Source organism: Brachyhypopomus gauderio, chromosome 1, assembly GCF_052324685.1.
Source record: "Brachyhypopomus gauderio isolate BG-103 chromosome 1, BGAUD_0.2, whole genome shotgun sequence".
Taxonomy (NCBI): Eukaryota; Metazoa; Chordata; class Actinopteri; order Gymnotiformes; family Hypopomidae; genus Brachyhypopomus; species Brachyhypopomus gauderio.
The window spans coordinates 14,621,749-14,644,065 of NC_135211.1; the positions used below are offsets into that span (position 1 = coordinate 14,621,749).

The 22,317-nt window shown below is 44.8% G+C and overlaps 1 protein-coding gene across 1 annotated transcript in view; it reads left to right on the plus strand.

Annotated features, from left to right (window-relative positions):
* smad3a (SMAD family member 3a) overlaps window positions 1–22,317 on the plus strand; it is a 28,273-nt gene that overhangs the window by 1,578 nt on the left and 4,378 nt on the right. The window contains exons 2-8 of the mRNA XM_076998439.1: window positions 14,531–14,724; window positions 15,179–15,313; window positions 17,233–17,307; window positions 17,699–17,749; window positions 18,617–18,829; window positions 19,119–19,256; window positions 19,584–19,728. Of these exons, the coding sequence (XP_076854554.1) occupies window positions 14,531–14,724; window positions 15,179–15,313; window positions 17,233–17,307; window positions 17,699–17,749; window positions 18,617–18,829; window positions 19,119–19,256; window positions 19,584–19,728 (951 nt within the window). The remainder of the gene's footprint in view (window positions 1–14,530; window positions 14,725–15,178; window positions 15,314–17,232; window positions 17,308–17,698; window positions 17,750–18,616; window positions 18,830–19,118; window positions 19,257–19,583; window positions 19,729–22,317) is intronic.

The following is a 22,317-nucleotide window of genomic DNA, read 5'->3' on the forward strand; positions in this document are numbered from 1 at the left end:
AAGGTTTATATCTGGTATGTCACCTGAAGATACTGGTAGAGCAGGATCACACAGACATGCCCAAATATTATGTATATATGTATGTATGTATGTATATATATATATATATATATATATATATATATATATATATATATATATATATATATATATATATGGGCTTTTCCAGGGCTAGTCTTTATATAGAGATTCGCTAGTATTTTGGAGCACAATGAGCATGTGCTGGTAGAAAGCGTGTTGCTCAGCAGCTGTGGGTTTTTTGTGTGTGGGTTTTTTTTTTTTTTTTGCCTGCAGCGCTGTTGTTGCTGGGTTTGTTTCTAAACAACATAGCAGAGTGAAAGCATTGCCCCAGAGACAGTGAACAGCTTTAGTGAAGGCAGAGCAAGAAACCCAGCTATTGGGAAACATGGGAGGAAGAGCTCTGGTCAACTTCATACACATGGTCTAGATGGTGTAGAACAGTGCGACAACCTTAGAGCCAAAAGTGGATGCAGCGATAAACGCAGAGGTGTATAAGAGCTAAAACTAAAATGTTTTAGCTAATGATTTATTAGTTGAAGCTCAAAATCTTGTTTGACTATAATCAAATAACTACATTAACTACATAGTACATTCCTGTGTGTCTCCAGACTTCCACAATTTTCCTCCAGACTTCAATACTTCACCTACTTGTTTGAGTGTTCTGAATCAGCATGGCACTCAGCCCTGGCCTGTATTGCTGGCTCAGTGTGAACGCCCAGACAGTGGCTTCTCCTCCTCTTTAAGAAATGCTGTTCTGGGGTGCTAGATTCCTCATACCTTTCTGCCTCGTCTCACACTAGCTTAACGAGGGTGCAGAGGTTCAGGCCTGTGTGTAGTTCCAGAATCCTGTCGTAGCTACACTGACTATGAAAGATGGAAAATTACAACTTAAAGAGCTGCTGACTGACTGAGGAAGAAAGAGAGAGAGAGAGGTGGAGGTCAGAGAGACGAGGATAGAGAGAGTAAGAGACATAGAAGAGGAGTGAAAGAGGTGTAGAGAAGTGGAGAAAGGTAGGCAGAGAGAGAGAGAGAGAGAGAGAGAGAGAGAGAGAGAGTGTTGTAAGGGGAGATGAGTAACATGATTTGGTGCTTAGAAGAAAGCAGAACAAATTGTGATGTCAACTAGATTTGACCCATTAATAACAACGATAATAATGCTTTATAATGATAGAACAAATGATAAGGCCTTAAGAAAGGCAAAAAACCTATGTATTACATTTGAATGCGTGAAACTGGCTTATTCCTCTGTGCTTTTCTCTATGTCGTGAGGTCCTCTGCTTCGTACCATCAAAGTGTTGCCTGTTTGCCTACACCTTTGGTCTACCATTTGTCAGAGTACACGTTTTTTTTTTTTTTTTTTTGGACTGCTTTCCCTTCAACCTGGAGGTCTTTGGAACGGCATGGTCTGTCGATCTTTGTCTGCGGTATACGCTGACGAGGTCCGCAGGCATGTTATAGCGAGGGGGGGCTGTGGTGAGTGAGGAGTCAGTGCGAGTCTAAGCAGGGTCAGGCCTTGGAGGGACGCACCCGGCCTTTGGCTCCACGAGTGTCATAAGCCTCTGCATATTTTGCAGTGGGACTTTGATGCCTACATTTTTGGAAGGGGTGTGTGAGCGCAGGTGCAATGTAAGCTATAGAAAGCGGCATTTGACAAAGGACTTTTGTACAGTAATCCTGCAAAATTTAGAGCTTGTGCCTTTTAAAATTGAAACGCGTCTTCATATTATACATTTAAATAAAATACATTTAAATAAGCAGTAACAAAGATAAAGCTCTTTCATTTACAGTTTTTCTGTTCCACAAAAAAGGCATATAAAGGCATATAAAGCTTGTATGCAGCATTCATAAACAAAAACAGAATACAAGTCTAAGAGCTCTATGTAGTGTCTCCAAACACATTGCATCTGTTGTTGGCCTAAACTATTTCTTCAAAGGGGGTTCCCCACATCAGCATCTTTCCCATGGATTTGACCTGTGTCTGAAATGTACCCTGTTCCTTTTAAATCATCCTCATCTCAGTTACTGCCAGCTTTGATATTTGGAAGCCTCAAGTTTTAAAAGCGATACGCTGCACCTGTTTGTGTCGCCATATCCACACCCCCCCCCCCACACACACACACACACACACACACACATCACGCACATCCGGCTTAACCCAGCAGAGTGTCGGCGGTGGAGAGCATGCCTACACGGGTCTATATGTGTACTTAGAGACACCCACCACGTCTCTAACCGCATGTCTCAGTGTCGCTTCGCACGCCCTTAACAAAAAGTTCAAAGCCCGCTGAAGCCCACGGAGCCCCATCATGTAGTGGGCTTCGAACGGTTGCGTAAACGAGAAAGGTTTGTGAGGTAGGCTTTGGCCAGGCGACGCCTGTCGTTGTGAGCGTAGTTCATCTTTCTCCTCGAGGCCGATTCTGTGTGTGCCCTGAAGAAACGTCTGGCCTCAGGTTGAACATCCTGAAATCCTATGCTGCATCCTGTGATTCAGAGTAGCTTTTGATAAGCTAAAGGAGGATCGGGTTGTTTTTTTTAATTGATCCGCCGAGCCTTTTTTTTGCGTGGGCAGGAGCGCACCTTCAAAGCGAAGGTCGTCTGCAGGAGATGAACTTGAGACTCTGAAAGATGAGTCAGAGTTATTGTTTAGAGGAGGCAGACAGTGAAATCAACGATCAGCCACAGCTCTTGTTGCTTTAGTGGAGTGGTGAATGCTGCTAGTTTAATCTGCTGGATTGAGAGTCGTCTAAACGATTTCACAAAGAGATCAGTAGTCAAACTTTAGTCATTCCATGAGTAGGATTGGCCTTAAGGTATTGCAGTTTTGTTCATTTAACCCATTACATTACAGAGAACCTGCTAGTGGGTTCACATTGTCATTACTCACTCTTATAAATACATGACTAGTTTAGTTTTCAGTGTAGTTGTGAAATAATTCACAGTAGATTGAAAATAATCCTTAGTATTCATTTTTAAACAATAATTTTGGTGTTTGTGTATGGAAGGCACTTTGAGTTTGTACATTAACAGTGATGAGGCAGAGCACAGGTGTCAGGTCTGATGGCAGTTGTGGTGAGAAGAATTTTCTATATAGTGTGTTATCTGTGCATTAATGCGTAGGCATTTTGGTGTGTTTGTAGAGTCTTGTCAGTGCATTGAATGTGTCCGTGCATGTATTTGTCAGACTGTATAATTGCTCTGTGTGTGTGTGTGTGTGTGTGTGTGTGTGTGTGTGTGTGTGTGTGTGTGTGTGTGTGTGTGTGCACTGTGTGCAGCCCTGTAGGTCTATGCATTGTCTATAGTCATGTGTGGTTAGATCAGTCAGACAGTAAAAGCATGCATACGTGTGTCTTGTGTGTGTGTGTGTGTGTGTGTGTGTGTGTGTGTGTGTGTGTGTGTGTGTGTGTGTGTGTGTGTGTATGTGTGTTTGGGCGTAGGTTTGGTTTGTGGTCAATGTTGGGGTTGGAGGTTTAGAAAGCTCTTCACCTCCATCCTATCTGCCAGGATAACAGCCACTCTGTGCAGCAGACAACAAACCTGCTCTGTGCCTCTCTGCCATTGCCCAGGGCTGCGTGCATTACAGACGCTGGGCGTCGCACGGGGTCACAGTCATCCGTGAATGCAGCACTTCTTTGAGGTTGTGAAGCGTTTCCTAAGTGCGTGTGCATGTGTGGACATGGGGCGGGGTTAGCTTGTGAAGGATGTTTTGAAGCTTCTCTGTGCTTTTTGTGAGACTTTAATGTCTTTGGAGAGCGTACACAGAATAATCCAGTCGATCTCAGTCATTTATTCAAAGACTAAAGTGGCTATTTCTACCCTTTATACTTTGAAATTCATATCAAACAATAAAATTACAGGGAAATACTTTACAATTGTATTTTGAAATGTCATTGATGTGATAGATGACTATCGGGCAAAGATCAATAATATGTCTCATGTTGTTGCATGTCAAAACTGTTTTCAGGCGTGCTCAGGGGGGTCAAAGGGGGGTCATCGGATGTGCGCTACATTATATGGTCGTGCAGGTATTTTTGCAGTGCAGAACAAAAACATAATTTCATGCTTTACATTATTACTTGAAATTATTAGTTGAGTGCATATTCAAGTTCTGGAAATTGCTACTTCAGGGAGCATCTAAAGTGCCCACTCCTCCACAAGCAGTGAAGGCCTGTAATAATGGGCTACCAGGGCCAGCATGTGGATCTAGCATAACGCCTAATACAGCAGATGGGCAGAATAGGTGGGCTTCTGAATACTGTGTTATCATATTTATGCTGTGGTTCAACAGTAGTGTGTGTGTGAGTGAGTGAGTGAGTGAGTGAGTGAGTGAATGAGTGTGTGTGTGTGTGTGTGTGTGTGTGTGTGTGTGTGTGTGTGTGTGTGTGTGTGTGTGAGTGTGTGAGTGAGTGTGTTTGTGTCTTTGCTGATTTTGGGTGCCCAGCGGACACACTAGCTAATTTATATTTATACAAATAAGGCCCTAATGACTTTAGCAGAGGGGCAGGAATGTGACCATGTGGAAGGGAAGCTGGTGTTTTGCTGCTTGGCTCTTTCTGGTATTTCTTTGCACTCAGGGATCAGAGCAGGTATTGATAGAATGCACAGTGCACATAGGTAAGGGGTCCCATAGACCTTGGGGTTATCTGAGCCATTATTAATACCTTCAATGTAACAAATAACATCGGCGTTTGTCGTACTTCTCACAGCCAAGCGGTTCTGCCATTAATTAAGCTCCAGTGATGCTGATACCTGCGTACTCCTCTGGGTGTGTCGAGATGCTTGGAAGAGTTGCACAGTAAAGATGGAACTGTGACGTCAGCCTAGATATGTTTTAAGGGTGGAGGTGTGAAAGTCGTCACTCTCTAACAATGGTGGTACTGTCACGTGGGTGGAGGACAACTGTGTGTGGCTGTGAATGTGAGGCTGTGACTGACAAGATTAATGCACATCGTCAGCCCAACACGGAATAAGCGAGGGCTTCTCCCATTGGCCACAGCCTGCATGTTATCACTGTGCTGTCAGGCTTTAGACCAGCCGGTAGGGGGAGGGGCAGCAGTAGTGATTGCAGAAGGGGTATTTGGGGGGGGGGGGGGGGGGGGGGGGGGGGGGCGGCATCTTCCCCCCTGCCCGAGTCTTCCCCTCCCCCTCCTTTAGTCTACTCCTGTGCATCACATTAACAGAGTTCAGACTGTTCATCATGTCACTTAGAGCCTCCTGCAAGTGTCTCTGCAGTTTCTCAAAACTTGGAGTGCATTCTGTTTTTACACACAGAGCACTGAATACTGACTGTCACAGCTACTCGAGACCACACTCACTCAAACATTAATTCATGGAAACATTCACAAACATTCACTCGTGACTCAACTCCACACTTCCGAATCGGTGTGTGTGTGTGTGTGTGTGTGTGTGTGTGTGTGTGTGTGTGTGTGTGTGCTGAGATAGAATCGGTGCGTATTAGTAACAAGAGAGATCACTGAACCTCCTGAAGCAGTCATAGCACACACTTGTATGGGACAAAAAGATTTGCGTACCAATGAAATGCACAGGAGTCTTTCAGCAAACATAAGAAAATGCAATATTACTGATGCTGTAGCCTATCAATAATCCTCAAGAAAGACTGCAGTAACTCTCTTGCAAAGACTATAATAATAGTATATTTAATACTTTATTATTAACTTTTCTTATTAAAGTGACATGTTAAAGTTATGAAAGATCATGCATAATACTTTAAAATTAAATATGTACCTAAGAAGTAACTAAGAAAGATCCAGAATGCTGAACCATTGGTGTTGAGTGGTGTAAGTGAGGTTCAGGCTGTGTTAAATAGTGGGGTCATCTCCCACATTCCACTCCTTCCAAACAGCACTAGCCCCTCTTTCTGAAATGACTTCTCTCTCTTATTCCCTCTCAACTTCCCTCTTTCTAATTCTCTGGAAGTGTCTGTCACTTTTCTCTCTCTGGAATTACAATTACCTCTCTCTCTCTCTCTCTCTCTCTCTCTGTCGTCTCAAATCTCAACTGTCTCTACTCAAGTGACAGCTGACAAATGGTAGACCTTTCCTTTGGATGTGTATCTGAGTGTGTGTGTGTGTGTGTGTGTGTGTGTGTGTGTGTGTGTGTGTGTGTGTGTGTGTGTGTGTGTGTGTGTGTGTGTGTGTGTGTGTATGTATGTGTGTGTGTGTGTGTGTGTGTGTGTGTGTGTGTGTGTGTGTGTGTGTGAGAGTGTGTGTGTGTGTGTGCATCTGTGTGACTGTGCTATGGTGCTGTTCACCTACTTTCCCAAAATTCCCAAGAGCAAAATCAATACTTTGCATTTTGCTCTCCGGGCCAGTTCAGCTCCTGGTGATCTCCGCCAACAATATTGTCTGAATGTTTTGCCCTGTTTGTAAAGGAACTGAAGGCATGCAGAGTTTCAAGTGAAAGAGCCTTTTCACTGTGAGCTAACCCAGAGCCAAGGTTAGTGCACGGAGAATCCCTGCTTGCTGCTCCAAACTAATTGTTCTCAGTCATTTCACCATCAGACATTACCCAGTAGAAGCTGAAAGTCCAGTATATGAAAAGGCTGTTGCTTTGTAAAATCGTTCTCTGTCAGTCTGTCTATTGGGGTAAATAAAATGTGTGCCTTGAATGGTATCCATGCCCTGGATTTTTGAGGGACTTGAGAAGCTTTGCTGAACTAGCATAACCTTCTCCTCCTCTCCCTCTCCCTCTCTCTCTCTGTGGATATGTGGCGTGTGAGTGTCTGTTGGATGTGTCTGATGCATATCTAAAACACAGCAGTCGTGTATAATGCAGGTGTCCAGTGCCTGGGGCAGGACAGCAGTGTGGTCAGTCCCGAGGAGCTGTTTGCCACACAGGCCTGACGAGAGGCCTTCTTTGAATTCACTCTGTGCTATAAAGTTATATCATGCCGGTTAAACATGCCATTATTTTTGTTTTTGATGAACATACAGTGCTGCTTGAAAGTTTGTGAACTCCTATTTTAGATTTTTCTATTGCTTTACCATGATTCTCTTATCATCATCACCAGTGTTTGTGTATGAAATGTCATGTTCATGTTCATTCATTTGTTTTGACGGAAATATGTGAGTTGCCAGCATGAAACATGGAATCAGAGCATGTGCAAAAGTAAATGAACCACAACATCCTTGGGAAAAGGTTTGAGACACACTGATTAAAAGTGTCTTCCCAACCAATCCAGAGGCATAAAAATCAAGATAATGGCAAGAGGAAAAGAGACATCCGAGGACAGAAAGAAAGTGACAGACTATATGTCTGGGGAAAGCTACAAGATCATCTCCAGCTCCATCCATCCACTGTAAGATAAATCTACAAATGAGGGCATTGAGCATCACTGCAAACACCAGAAAAATATTAGTTCAGGTAAATGCCTACCCACATATCACCTCCAGAGAGTTGCTGACCTCTCTGGCAGTATCTGGGATAAGTGTACATAATAAGGCAAAACAATCAATAAGCATGGCATTCATGGGAGAGTTGCTAGAAGGAAGCATTTGCTCTCCAGAAAGAACAAAGTTGCCCACTTAAAACTTTGCCAGAGAGCACATGGACAAACCAGAGGCTTCATGGAAGTCCATTCACTGGACAGATGTGTCCAAAATCAAACTATCTGGCCATAATCACAGGCGCGATGTTTGGAGAAAAGTCAACACTGCATATAAAGAGAAAAACCTCCTCCCAACAGTGAAGTATGGTGGTGAAAGGTGAAGGTCTAGGTCTACTTTTCTACCTCAAGACCTGGACAACTACATATTCTCCAGGGAACCATCAATTCCCAGGCCTATCAACAAATTCTTGACCAGTTGAAGCTGGGATGGAAATGGATTATGCAACAAAACATCCAAGGAATGGCTTAAGAGAAAGAAGACTTGAACTCTGGATCAATGTCTGGACCTCAATCCCATAGAAAGCTGTGGCAAGAACTAAAGCGGGCGGTACATGCCAGATGTTCCTCCAACCTCTCTCAACTGATGAAGTTCTGTAAGGATGAGCGAGCAAAAAAAAAAAGTTCACATACATTTGCACTTGGCAGATTTTCAGTTTTTTTTCTTTATTCTGTGTGTCTCTTATTTGGAAGCTCTGCTTTAAAAATTGAGATTTAGATGTTAATTTCATAAGATTTGAAATTAGGTTGTAGGCTATAATTGCTGTAACGTGGGGGCTAGCCAGAGGTGAATCAGGTGAGCCATCAGGAGGTTTTGGGTAGATAGTAGGGATGCACCGAAAATTCGGCCACCGAAAATTTTCGGCCGAAATGGCTTAAATTTGCATTTTCGGTTTTCGGCCGAAATACTTTCATCACCGAAACAACACGGCCGAAACAATGTGCTGTGATGACGCAAGCAAAAATCGCCACCTGCACGCGCTTATTTGGATAAAGCTAGCAAAAAAGTTTTCCAGTGATGGCGCCAAGGCAAAAGACATTACACCAAAAATTATGGAACTCGTTGCCTTAGACGATCAGCCGTTCTCTGTCGTAGGGATTTCGTAGGCTAATAGAGCACATTGAGCCCCGTTATGTTTTGCCGAGCAGACGACATTTCTCAGAAGTGTGTTTACCTGAGCTGTTTAATGTTGTTGCAACTCACGTCACGTTTTTATGAGAGAATTTATATTTATCTTTCAGGCCAGTCAGTTATAACTAAATTTAACTCGTATAAAATACATATATTTATCCTCTCAGATAAAAACGGTCTGCAAGCGAGTTTAATTTAATTAGTGGTCGGCCGTTGTCAGCGGTATCGCCGTTAACGGCCCACCACTAATTTTATTTTATAATATGCATTACTGTAATGTCAGTGCTAAATAAATATATACAAATCAAATTTTGTAGTTGATTTATTCTTTGAATAGCAATGCCTTGATTTTAGTGAGGTTAGCCATAAATCCAATGTTACTAATAATTGGCATAATAATAATAATAATAATAATAATAATAATCTTTATTTGTATAGCACCTTTCATACATACATGTAACTCAAAGTGCTTTATGTATTTCGGTGTTTCGGTTTTCGGCTTTCGGCCTTGGTTTCCTCATTTTCGGTTTTCGGTTTCGGCTAAGAATTTTCATTTCGGTGCATCCCTAGTAGATAGGACCCACCCCAGAAAGAAGTTCACAAAACCTTGACTGGGTCAAGCGGAGAGATGTAGGCTGGGGCCATCGGGCCACAGTCTGGATCTTAGCCGGAACCATACACAGACGGTTTAGAGAGATTATGAACCCAAGAAAGCTAACTGTCCTAACATGAAACTCTGACTTCACAAAGGTGGTGGTTGAGGAGGAGCTGGAGAACCCTCATGAACTACATGCTCCCCAGACGTTTACTATAGATAAGAATATCATCCAGATACACAAACATGTAACGATCCAGTGACTCCCTAATAGCCTCACTGATGTAGCATTGGAAGACCAGAGCCAGAGCATTCATCAACCCGAAGGGCATAACCAAATACTCATAGTCCCCTTCACTAAGCATAATAAGGTTATGGACACTTCGCAGGTCCAGTTTGGTGAAAAAGGACGCCTGCTGCAGTACCTCAGAGGCCGTGCAGGGGGGCAGGGGATAACGGTTCTTGACCGTGATCTTATTGAGGCCCCTTTAGTCAATACAAGGGTACAGACCCCATCTTTCTTACCAACAACAAAGAAACCCACTCAGCGGGAGAGGAAGAAGGCCTTATGATGCCCATGGCCAAGGACTCTTGGATGTAATCCTCCATGGCCTTGTGCTCAGGGGTAGACAGGGAGAACAACCAGCCCCGTGGGGGACTCGTGACGGGCAACAGGTTGATTGACAATGTCATAAAGCCGATGAAGAGGAAATAACTGGGCTTTTTTCTTACAGAAAACCTTCTTGAGGTTGCTATACTCAGGGGTTACTCAGGAGAGGTCAGGGCCCTCATCGCCCATCTATAGCAGACTATAGCAAGGCTAGCTCCACAAAGTACTCGAGCGTTGAAGGAATGTCACATGGAGCCAACTCATCCTTGAGTTCCTTGCTTAGACCATGTTGGTAAGCAGCCATAAGTGCCTTGGAATTCCAGCAACTCTCAGCAGCTAGGGTCTGGAACTAAATGGAGTAATCGGCCAACGATTTGTTGATGTATTCGTTGGAGGCGAGAATTGGTCACCTCTCCAGACAAGGGATGGTGGAAGGTCGTACACATAAATTGCTCTGCGGAGGCACAAATGTCAGGCTTTTGCTTCCACATGAGAGTAGCCCAAGCAAAAGCCCTACGTGAGAGGAGGGAGACAATGTAGGCTACCTTAGCCTTGTCGGAGGGGAATCTGGTAGGCTGCTGTTCAAAGGCAAGGGAGCACTGAAGAAGGAAACCTCTGCATCCTCCAGGATCCCCAGAGTAATGTTCAGAGGGTGGTGGTGGGGGCTCCAGTTGTGCAGCAGCTCCCTCTACTACCTGGGGACCAGGAGCAGGAGAAGCTACTGAAGGCATCACCAGAGGGGTAGCTTGGTGTAGAGCAGTAGTGAGAGCCTGTAGCTGAGTCAGGATTTGCTACAGGGCCTGCTTATGCCTCCTGATTGCTGCCCCTTGATTGGCTAGGGCAGACCTGACCCGATCTAGGTCAGGAAGCTCAGTGGGTTCATAGCTGTCTGAATTGTTCTGTAACGTGGGGGCTAGCCACGTTTTGGGTAGATAGGACCCACTCGCCGAGTTTAACTAAACTGGGTGTGCAAAAAGGATCAAAAGAGAGAACAAAGGATGCCACGGGAAGGACTGGCTCCCTCATACAGTGAGGCAATAAACAGAAATAAACTTTCCAACAAAAAGAGTAGCTGAAAGGAAACAAAGAGAGAGGGGAACAAGATTGTTCTTTAGACTTTAAAGCTACAGCTTTTTGTTGAGTATACAAAATTACCCAAGACCAGAGAGAGAGAGAGACTCAAGAAACAGAGAAAAAGAAGCCAGATAAAAAAGTCCCCCAACCTCTACCAAGGCATACCAAGACATTTTGGACAATTCCATGCTCCCAACTTTGTGGGAACAGTTTGGAGCTGGCCCCTTCCACTTCCAACATAACTGTGCACCAGTGCACAAGGCAAGGTCCATAAAGACATGGATTGCAGAGTCTGGGATGTCAACCCATTCATGCAGCACACACATACACAGCAAGGGGAGGCAGACCTAACCACGGCACCTAGGAACTGTGTTGTCTTGTTCAGGGAAGTGAACCAACAACCCTTCGGTTACAAAGCTGTGTCCCATCCCTAACTCCCTAGGCCACAGCTACCCCAAGCCACAGATGACAGAAAAAAGTAAGCTAAAAACTAATTCCAGCACGACACTTGAAAGCTGGATTGAAGTAGTATTGCTCCTGAGCAAATCCTAACCAAGCTAGCATATATTTCATTTAATGGTAGTTTATTTTCAAAATGCACAATCTTAACGTCTTTACATTCTCTCTCCGCGGTTGTATTTTAAGCATATATTAAGCTAACTTAGCCGACAAGCTTATTCTTCTTTTATCAAACATCTTTTCTAATGTGATAAAAATTGTATGAATCATCATGTATATTTGTAATAAATACTATAATATATTTGTATAAATATATAATTTAGTACAGCTGCACGGGGCTGAAAAATATTGAAAGGCGACCTTGGAAAGGTGTATGTGTTACGGGGGGAGGAGGCAGGCACGATGAGCGGGTAACATTAACATACAATGTTTATTTAATGATGAAACAACGAATAAAGTGCGGCGCGGATAGCGCAAACACTTACACACAACACATTAATGTGCGAACGCACATTAATAGGTCTAGTACACATACCCTCGTGATCACGAGACAAGGCACAGGTGAGACTAACTAACACGCTCACAAACAACCCACACCCACGGAACTACAAACATGGACATAACTAGACACAGACAACGTAACGACGCGCCCACAAGGAGGGGTCCGGAGCTGTCACCGTGACAGTATGAACCCTGTAACTTAGTAAAACATCGCCTGACGACTAAGGTTCAGCTTTAGTAGCCATTGATCACCATGAATTTCAGCTGGATGTGTAACCTATCACCTTTTATCTGAAGAACATGTTAAGTTGATGCCAGAAAAGCTAATGTAAAATAAAATGACAAGACCAATACTATTTTTGTTGCTATTCTGTTCCTAATCAGTTGAATAACAACTAGTTAAAATGTAACTTACGTTGAGCTTTGCTAACTTTGGACCAACCTCTGCCTCCCTCGCTCTCATCTTCAACGTCTCATCTGTTGACTTGCGTCAACGGATGCTTCTTTTTCATGCGTAAGTGCGCAAGAGTAAGTGGATTTCAATAAAAAAATAAAAAAATAGATTATTCCTCTTTTGTGAGGAATTCCAAGATGCTACAAAACGCTTGTAGAATGAACAGCATATATTAAGTAAAATATACACTTTACATTTATTATTAACATTATTTTATTAACAATTTACTAGCATAACTTAAATGTTAAACTCATAAAGATCAAGTACATTCCAGTGCTTAGTATTTTAACATAATAAACACATTTTTCATTTAGAAATATTTACTGACCTGCTGAAACATTTTTGAGTGTAGTTTATTGAGTTTGGTTTAATGAAATCTTTAGTGCCTTTGATGCATTTGGTGACACCTCTCTGAGGTCTGAAGCCTGAGACGTCACTCTCTTTCTCTCTCTGCCTCACTCTCCCTCTCCATCTGTGTCTCACTCCCTCCTCTTTCTTTTTCTCTCTCACTCACTTTCTCCCTTTCCATTTATCTCTCTCTCTCTCTCTCTCTGTTTTTTTCTCTGTGTTCACAGTGCTTAATCTTAATGTGCTGGTGGTCTTGCAGGTGCAACACTAAACCAGAAGAAATGGCAGTTTATAGGCACAGACTGAAGTAGTTCCGTCCTTCCTTCTTCAACCACCCCTGACTCTCGCTGTGTGTGTGTGTGTGTGTGTGTGTGTGTGTGTGTGTGTGTGTGTGTGTGTTTGTGAATAAGTGACTTTGCTACTGCTTATACATAGTATGGCTAAGACAAGAGCTGTACATTATTTAAAAATTAGGCCATGACTGAATAAACCAAGAGCTGTTACATAATTAATTTCTACTGTAGCCCTTTATTTGGTAGCTGTGCTGTGTTGTTCTCTCTCCCTTTCCCTCCTTCTCTCTCTCCTCTCTTCCCCTCTCTCCCTCTTTCTATCTCCCCCCCCACTCTCTTTCCCATTCCCTCCCTCTCTCCCTGAGATGCACACACTCACACACCAGGACGTCTGGTTTTCTGCTTTTTACATCATTCTTATTTTTTTTCCTCCTCCATATTTTTTTCCCTCTGCCAGCAAAGTGAAATCTTCGAAAAACTGAAACCACATTTTGCTGCTCCTCTAGCTGCCGCCGTCACCGTGGTGAACGCTAGCAGTTCCCCAGCGGGGCCGTACTTGTGCGATGGCCTCCTCTGCGCCTGGCCCCAGCCTGGGCCCCGCCCCTGGCCCCTACTGCAGGAGCACAACACATGTGCAGGGAGGGGGGGGGGGGGGGGGGGGGGGGGGCAGTAGAGGTGAAATGCTGGGATATTTCCCTCACACTAACCAGAATGTCATAAAGAGCTTTTGGGCATTACCTTCATGAAGCGATTGAATGCACATGTGTCATGTGTCTGTGCATGTTGCAGTTAAACAGATGTGTGTGCAAAGGAGCGAGAGAGAGAGAGAGAGAGCAGATGAGATGCCTTGTGGTGATCTCATAAGTCCATGTAAGACGGTGTTAGCATGGCTGACTGCACTCTGGTGCTGCTAGAGGCAGGTTGTCAGGAGCAGGATAAGGAGGCCTAACTGGTGTAGTCCATTACATGGGGTCTAAACGTAGCAGTACTTGATGTGCAGGTTTGAAGCCCATTGTGGTTCCGCTCTTATAGGAACTCCTCTTGTTTGTACTTCCTGTTATTCTTCTTTTTCAGCCATGTATTGAGCGCATAATTATAAATTGTGCTGCATTTTGGCAGGAAGCTGATATCACTTTGCTTTTATTATAACCTGCTTATGCCTCCTCTCACTGGCCATCTTGTGGGTACACCTGTCTTATAGGGACATGTCATTGGTGCATAATGCCATCTGTTGCCATACACACTTCATTAGCCTCCTACTCCACTGATCAGTTTCTAACCTCAGTAAACAAATGTTAATGCAATGTTAATTACATTGGATTTTACTGTAACATCAGGGTTATAGGTTTGCAGGTGAGAAGCCAATATAACAGTGCACTTGTAAAAATGCACGGTTGACCAGTTTAATATTATAAACACACATGTCTACAACGTTTAACCACTCCATTTATCTGTCTCTCTCTATCTCTCTCTCTGTTTGTCTGTTGCTCTCTCTTCCTCTCTCTCTGTCTCTTTCTCTCTTTCCCTCTCTCATCGTCACTCCTGCTCTTTCTCTCTCTCCCTCTCTCTGCCTACCTCCCTCTCACTCTCTCTCTCTCTCTCTCTCTCTCTCTCTCTCTCTCTCTCTCTCTCTCTGTCTGGCAGGTCTCTGGATGGGCGTCTGCAGGTGTCCCACAGGAAAGGTCTCCCTCATGTCATCTACTGTCGGCTGTGGCGCTGGCCAGACCTGCAGTCCCATCATGAACTGCGTGCCATTGAGTTGTGTGAGTTTGCTTTCCACATGAAGAAGGATGAGGTGTGTGTGAACCCCTACCACTACCAGCGCGTCGAGACGCCAGGTGAGAGACACACCACTCCCGGTACCACAAAGTGCAAATGATGATATTTAGAGTTCATGTTATATTTAAATACTGAAGCGCTGATCTTATAATTGTTTGAAAACTAAACACACACACACACCTCACTCTCTGTACTGTTTCTGTGTTGTAGAGACATTGTAGGGAGTGTGGTGACTGTGTGTGCAAAAATGTATGTGTACGAAAATATCAGGCTATGTTTACCTCATCACAGAATGCTACTATTTCATTTTAAAAACTGAAGAGCCAAAAGTATTTATTTTTGGTTACTGAAGTTAGTCATAGACCTGTGTGTGTGTGTGTGTGTGTGTGTGTGTGTGTGTGTGTGTGTGTGTGTGTGTGTGTGTGTGTGTGTGTGTGTGTGTGTGTGTGTGCGTGTGTGTGTGTGTTAGAGATACTGTTGTAAGTGTGGTGCTAATACTCACCATCTTTGCAGTCTTGCCCCCAGTGCTAGTGCCGCGCCACACAGAGATCCCCAGTGAGTTTCCTCCTCTGGATGACTACAGCCACTCCATCCCTGAAAACACCAACTTCCCCGCAGGCATCGAACCCCAGAGCAACTACATCCCAGGTAAGAGAAGATAATGAGAGACATTTAGAGGTTATTAGATGTTATGGGACGTTTTATTCCCATAAACGGGTATTCGATATTGTGAGAGGCTATTTGAGTGTAAAAGAGGGTATGAGCACTGTGGGTGTGGGAGGGCGGGGTGTGTGCACATGCTACATATATGTGTGTGTGTGTGTGTGTGTGTGTGTGTGTGTGTGTGTGTGTGTGTGTCTGTGTGTGTCTGTGTGTGTGTGTGTGTGTGTGTGTGTGTGTGTGTGTGTGTGTGTGTGTGTGTGTGTGTGTGTGTGTGTGTGTGCGTGGGTGAGTTTGTGCACATGCTCTGTATGTATGTTTGTGTCTGTGCCTCAGCTCTGGCATTATATGTTCATAAAGATATATAGTAACAACATGACCTCATGTGAAACCTGATACTGACAACTGAGAAACCCAGACCTAAGTAAAAGTAAAATATGGTTGCCAAGAAAGGCCATGAGCCTTTGGGCAACAAAGGCCCTGAATCGTGGGGCAAAAAAGGCCCTGAGCAGTGGGGCAAAAAAGGCCCTGAACCGTGGGGCAAAAAAGGCCCTGAGCAGTGGGGCAAAAAAGGCCCTGAGCAGTGGGGCAAAAAAGGCCCTGAGCAGTGGGGCAAAAAAGGCCCTGAGCAGTGGGGCACTGTTCTCAGTCCAGGACTGCGGAAGCTCTGACTACACACACAGGTCTTTTGGTCATGGTGCCATGGTCAGAAGGCAGATCAGGCCAAGCAGACAGACAGGGCAAGCAAAGAGACAGGTCAAGCACACAGACAGACCAAGTGGACAGAGAAACAGTTTAGCTCAGGGCCTCCGCCTCCTCAGTCTGCTCCAAGCTGCCACGCTGTGCAGGGCTGAGCACTGGTAACACACAGACACACACACACACACACAGCAGAGAAAGCACCAGGGAGCAGACTGAGAGAACAGCAGACATGGCCTCAGACTGTGTGTGTGTGTGTGTGTGTGTGTGTGTGTGTGTGTGTGTGTGTGTGTGTGTGTGTGTGTGTGTGTGTGTGTGTGTGTGTGTGTGTGTGTGTGTGTGTGTGTGTGAGTGTGTGTGTTGGGGTTGTATACACTTAAATGTAGGTGTTTTCACACATTTGTACAGTGCAGTATGTAGTTGGAAGGTGGATAGATTTGTGTTGTTTTGTCTGTGCTCCAGAATATAGGATTAGACTGTTGAACGTCTGCTTTAATTTACATCTACCTTTGAATGAAAAATACAAAAAACAGAGAATCAGATCCACGCATGATCCCCTTCTCTGCACTTTAAAGTCATCATCTCTGCTCCCCAAAGCAGTGAAAATATTATAGAAAATGCCCCAGATTTCTTTTGGATTCATTGATGGGACTCACACTGAGCACTGCACACATACAAACACAGTACTGTACTGTACTGTGGTACTGTTGACACAAGGAACCACAGTTAAAAATATGACTCACCGACTTTCTTTATTTAGATGTTTTTGCATTATAGTGTATTGTGGTAAACACTAATGAGTGATGAGTGGTTAAATGGGAGGTTTTGTCCTGACCACAATAAAGGACACTGGATATAAGTGAAAGACAGTGTGATGGATGCCACCTGGGCCTGATTCTGCTCATGGTGTATAGAGTCCGACTCCGCCTCACCCAGAATTATAATGTTTTTCAAGGTTGGGAACTGTGGTCAGTTACTGTAATGCAGAATTTGCTTTTCCATTTCCTGGGCAGAGCTGTCCTGCTGCTCAAAACCAAACCGATTCTAAATAGGAAGCTCAGTCATGAGGAAAAGACCTCATGAGTCACCACCGTATGTTTGTGTGTACTGCACCTGTTTGCAGGCTTTGTCTTCACCAGTGTGTGTGTGTGTGTGGGTGTGGCTGTGACTGTGGCTGTGTGTGGGTGATGTTTGTGTGTGTGTTTCAGAGACACCTCCTCCAGGCTACCTCAGCGAGGATGGAGAGACCAGTGACCACCAGATGAACCATAGCATGGACACAGGTTAAGACCTTTAGACAAACTCGGCTGTGTTTAAGAGCTGTTTGTAATCATGCTGTGTACTTGCTGAATCTCCTTTCTTTTGGAGAGGGGGCGGTGAACACCTGCACTTAAATCATTTAATAAATGACAGTGTTTGTAAGGTGTGTAAGATGGCACTTAGCCTCTGTGTGCTTCATGTGTGTGCGTGCGTGTGCGTGTTTGGGGGGGCACTGGAGGAGCAGACCACATATGACTCATAGACCATGTGTGACTGTAACCCTCATGTACCCTGAAAGGTTTAGGATGTACTTAAGAAGATTGTGTGATTCTGTGTTAGTGCTATCTGTGGCGTTGGTGTAAAATTCAGGGGAATATCTTCAGTTGTGGCTGTCTTCTTTGTATCTGTCTTCAGGATCTCCAAACCTGTCACCAAATCCTGTATCTCCAGCACACAACAACTTAGGTAAGCATTCGTGTGTGTGTGTGTGTGGGGGGGGGGGGGGTGGTTTACATGCGCAGGTGTGTGTATACATGTGTCCCCAGAGGAAGCTCCAGCTGAATGAGCCTTTTGTCTTCCCTGCCTCCGACCCCTGCGCAGTCTCCTGGACAAACACGCCACCCACACCTCACTTGCATTACCATACCCTGCTGCTCTTCATCTGAAGTGGGAATCCCACATGGGGCTCGTCTTCCTCACTGCTTCTGGAATAATAAATAATCCCACATCCACACGTTTCATCTGGGCATTTCACTCGCCCAAGCCGGATCCGCTGGTCTTTTCTTTCCTTACGTTTCTTTTCTCAGTTACAGGAATCATGGTGTGCCTGCGTTGCGCTCACCATAATAAAGCCGTAGCGTGTGTGTGTGTGTGTGTGTGTGTGTGTGTGTGTGTGTGTGTGTGTGTGTGTGTGTGTGTGTATCCGAGGGATGGTGGTGTTTCCACTGCTGTCGTTTGGTATTTCTGGGAATCTGCGTTGGTTACTGACATCACTGTGTCATCGATATCCACCCGCTCATTATTTTGAAACTCCTTTTCCTTCCTTTTCTCTCCTTTTCCCTCCTTTTTTCCTCATTTGTTTGTTTTCTGTGACCCCCCCCTCACCATTTCCTTGGCCATTCCTTTCTCCTCCTCCTCTTCGCTCATTCTTTCTCTCTTTGTTGTTTCTGAGTATCTCTTCCCTTCTCTCATTGTTTGTCTGCTTCCTTCTTTCTGTATCTCTCTCTTTCTCCCTCACTCACACCATCTTGCTCCCTGTTCCTCTTTTCATGTCTTGTTTCTTGCTCTCTCTGTCTGTATTTCTTCATTTGTCTTCCTCTCCTCCCCTCTCAGACCTGCAGCCGGTTACATACTGTGAGCCAGCGTTCTGGTGCTCCATATCGTACTACGAGCTCAACCAGCGAGTGGGAGAGATCTTCCACGCATCTCAGCCCTCTCTCACGGTGGACGGCTTCACTGACCCGTCCAACTCCGAGCGCTTCTGCCTGGGCCTGCTGTCCAACGTGAATCGCAACGCAGCCGTGGAGCTCACACGCAGACACATCGGTACACACGTGCATCCGCAGTGCCCCCCCCTCCCCAACATGGGCTAGCCCAGAGTGTAGCACAAAAGGAATGGCTTACGTTTTGTTGGTGGATTGCAGTATGGTTTGTGAGTCATTGTAAAGGCTTAATTGTGCCAAGAAATGTAATATCCTGACTCCTGAAGCAATGATCAGGAAACATCAGTTAAAATTAATTTTTTTACAATCTCTTTGGTTTCCACTTCTGTTGATGTTTGTGTGTGTATGTGTGTGTGTGTGTGTGTGTGTGTGTGTGTGTGTGTGTGTTGTAGGTCGGGGGGTACGCTTATACTACATTGGTGGCGAGGTGTTTGCTGAGTGTCTCAGCGACAGCGCCATCTTTGTTCAGAGTCCAAACTGTAACCAGCGCTACGGCTGGCACCCTGCCACAGTGTGTAAAATCCCACCAGGTGAGAGAGAGAAAGAGACTTTAGCATCCACTCTGAAAAAGCTCTTACACACTTCCTGTGGGAAATGGATTATGCACGCAGTTTTAGATTCTACAAATCTTGTTCAAACGTGTTTCACACGTTTAGATTCACCATTAGTTGAATCTCAACCAAACAGTATGTCACACTTGGGAAAATGATTTAAGGATTACAGCACAATGATTTAAGACTAGGATTCTGCTCACACCCTTAAGTCACGTTGTTTTTTTTTTTTTTTTTTTGTTATGTTTCTCCGTCCCCTTAGATATTCCGCATTAATACATGTGTCTGCTTGTTACTCTTCATCAGGCTGTAATCTGAAGATCTTCAACAACCAGGAGTTTGCTGCACTTTTGGCACAGTCGGTGAACCAGGGCTTCGAAGCCGTCTACCAGCTCACACGAATGTGCACCATCCGCATGAGCTTTGTCAAGGGCTGGGGAGCAGAGTACAGGTGGGTCTCCGCCCTGCCACCCCTGGGCCCTGCCACCCCTGGGCCCTGCCACCCCTGGGCCCTGCCACCCCTGGGCCCTGCCACCCCTGGGCCCTGCCACCCCTGGGCCCTGCCACCCCTGGGCCCTGCCACCCCTGGGCCCTGCCACCCCTGGGCCCTGCCACCCCTGGGCCCTGCCACCCCTGGGCCCTGCCACCCCTGGGCCCTGCCACCCCACACGCCACGTCCTTTCTGGGCTTCCAGGGGGCTCACTGTGCCACAGCAGAGCTGCAGTTATGATTAAATGTGTCCCCGGACACCTCTAAACTGTGTTCACCCAGAAGGAATGTAGTGCAGAATCTGAGGGCTTAAAAAGAGGTCCTGTCCTGGTCCATCTGTTCTCTATCTCCTGTTCCTGTTAGCCGTGGGCATGCACACCACGAGAAACCCCCAAAAAAAGCAAACGTTCCTACCACTCAAAGAAAAATGGTTCACTTGGTACAAATGGTTTCGGGAATCAGTTCTCCTTACTCTTCCTAAACCTTGCAGAGATTCGTGGAACTCGTTAGAAGCTGTTAGTTTGGACAGAGGGAGCGGAACTCGAGCGAGTCAGCTGTTCGCTATGAACTCCTGAAATTAACTAGACTTTACTGGATGTGGTGCTCCTTGGTGCAGTGTTTCGCAGAAGGACGGAGGTGCGTGCACCGTCTGGTCAAGGCTGTTTCCCAGAACGTCTGTGTTCATCTGGGCTGGTTTTGCTGGTGCAAAGCGTTAGGAGAATGAAGCATCTGCCCTCGCAGACCTCCCTCACCCCCAGCTCAGCACGCCAGCCATGTAAACTATTAGGTCTGCGCTAGCAAGTCACACCATGCCAAAAAACAAATACACACCCTCTGAGCTCCAAGAAGTGTCAGAGTTTCCTGGTCAGGCCTCCTTATTCTCTTTCTCTCTCGCGCTCTCTCTCTCTTTCTCTCTCTCTCTCTTTTTCTCTCTCTCTCTCCTTTTCCCTTTCCCAGTACTCTGTCTCTAGTGACTAATCTTATTGTTGGAAAGAGAGTAACCAAGACCATAATCAAAAGCAGTTGTGGATTTCCACCAGGGACATTCACCGCAGAGAAAAGAGAGTGAGAGAGTGGAAGAGAATGAGGGAACAAAACTGAGAGGAAGGGAGAAAAAAAAACAAAACAAAACAAAAAAGGAAACAAAGAGATCACGACTCTGGTTTCCCAGACTACTCACTGTGCGTTGGGCAGACACTTCACTCTCATGCTACTTGTCTCGCAGGATCAGCTGCTTACACTCTTCTACTTAAGCTATGAGCCCCATTCATTCAAATTCTGAACTACTAGTATCTCTGAGCTCGGCTACCATAAATCTGCCATTGGCAGGCACCACCTGAAGCTTCTCTAACAGTAAAGTCGACTGACTCTGGACTCTTCCAGACCGTCCATCATTCTGTCACATCCACCACAGCTCGTCTCTCACCCATCTCACGTGTCTCAGTAGAATACTCAGCTGCCCTTGAAATGGTTCTTCGTCCAGCAGATTCCTCTGTAGTGGTGCTAAATAGAGGCTAGAGCAGGACTAGAGTATTGGGTGGTGGGAAGGGATTGTATAACAATGTATGTGATAGTATTTAGGGTTGGAGTAAAATGATCATTTTCACAAATCAATCTTTTTCACCACAATAGTATCCATAACAGGCTAATTGTATCCCCAATTTTATTGGAAACCTTATTGGAGACGTTAACATGATTGTAAAAAGTATATCAAAATATGTAGAGAAAGGGCTGAATAGTGAATATTTCAGATTCACTCTCTTACTTTCTAACACGATTTTCTTTGTTACCATAATTCCACAAAGACATTCTTGGTAGGTTTTATTTTGGAATCGCAGTTGGTTTCCTGGTTGCTTGCGGTGGCTTCTGTGGCTTGTCTGGTAGTCAGGCCTTCCGGTAAACCCCTGTAACAAATAGCGTTACCAGAAAAGCTTTCAGCTGTCAGAGAACAGGTTAGAGATTTTAGCATGCATGGATATTTTCAAAAAGGAAGCTGAATTAGACTTTGTGATTTGTGGAATATAGGAATCTTGGTGTAGTACATCAGGATGACTAATTGTAGGTGTGGTCTACAAAAAATGGCCAACTCAATTACTCAGGATGGGGCTGATTCCGTAGTGGTTCTGTGTTTGAGGGCAACATTGGTATCAGTTACAATTTAAGACTACTAAGTCATCCCCTTACTCCCCTTTGCTTATTACAACAACCTGCCTGGTCTGGTTAAAAATATCAAGAGGAAAGGGCTGACACTGCATAGATGCACTCCTAATATAATTAAAAAGTTTTAAAGGGCATCAGGTTTGTCTGAGATGAGCCACTGCCACTGCAGTGCTATTTTGGGGGGTAAATTCTAGGACTGCACGCTCTTCCACACTACATTACTGTCCTCTTTTTAAAAATCATGTACATTATGTTATTATATATAACTTATTTATGTTGGAATAACGGAACAGGTCTTCACCATTAGTGCACATTAAATGAAACTCCCCAGCGTGCCTGCTGTGGTCGTGTTCCCCTGCATTATTGCAGACTGTAAGTCTCCCTCATACGC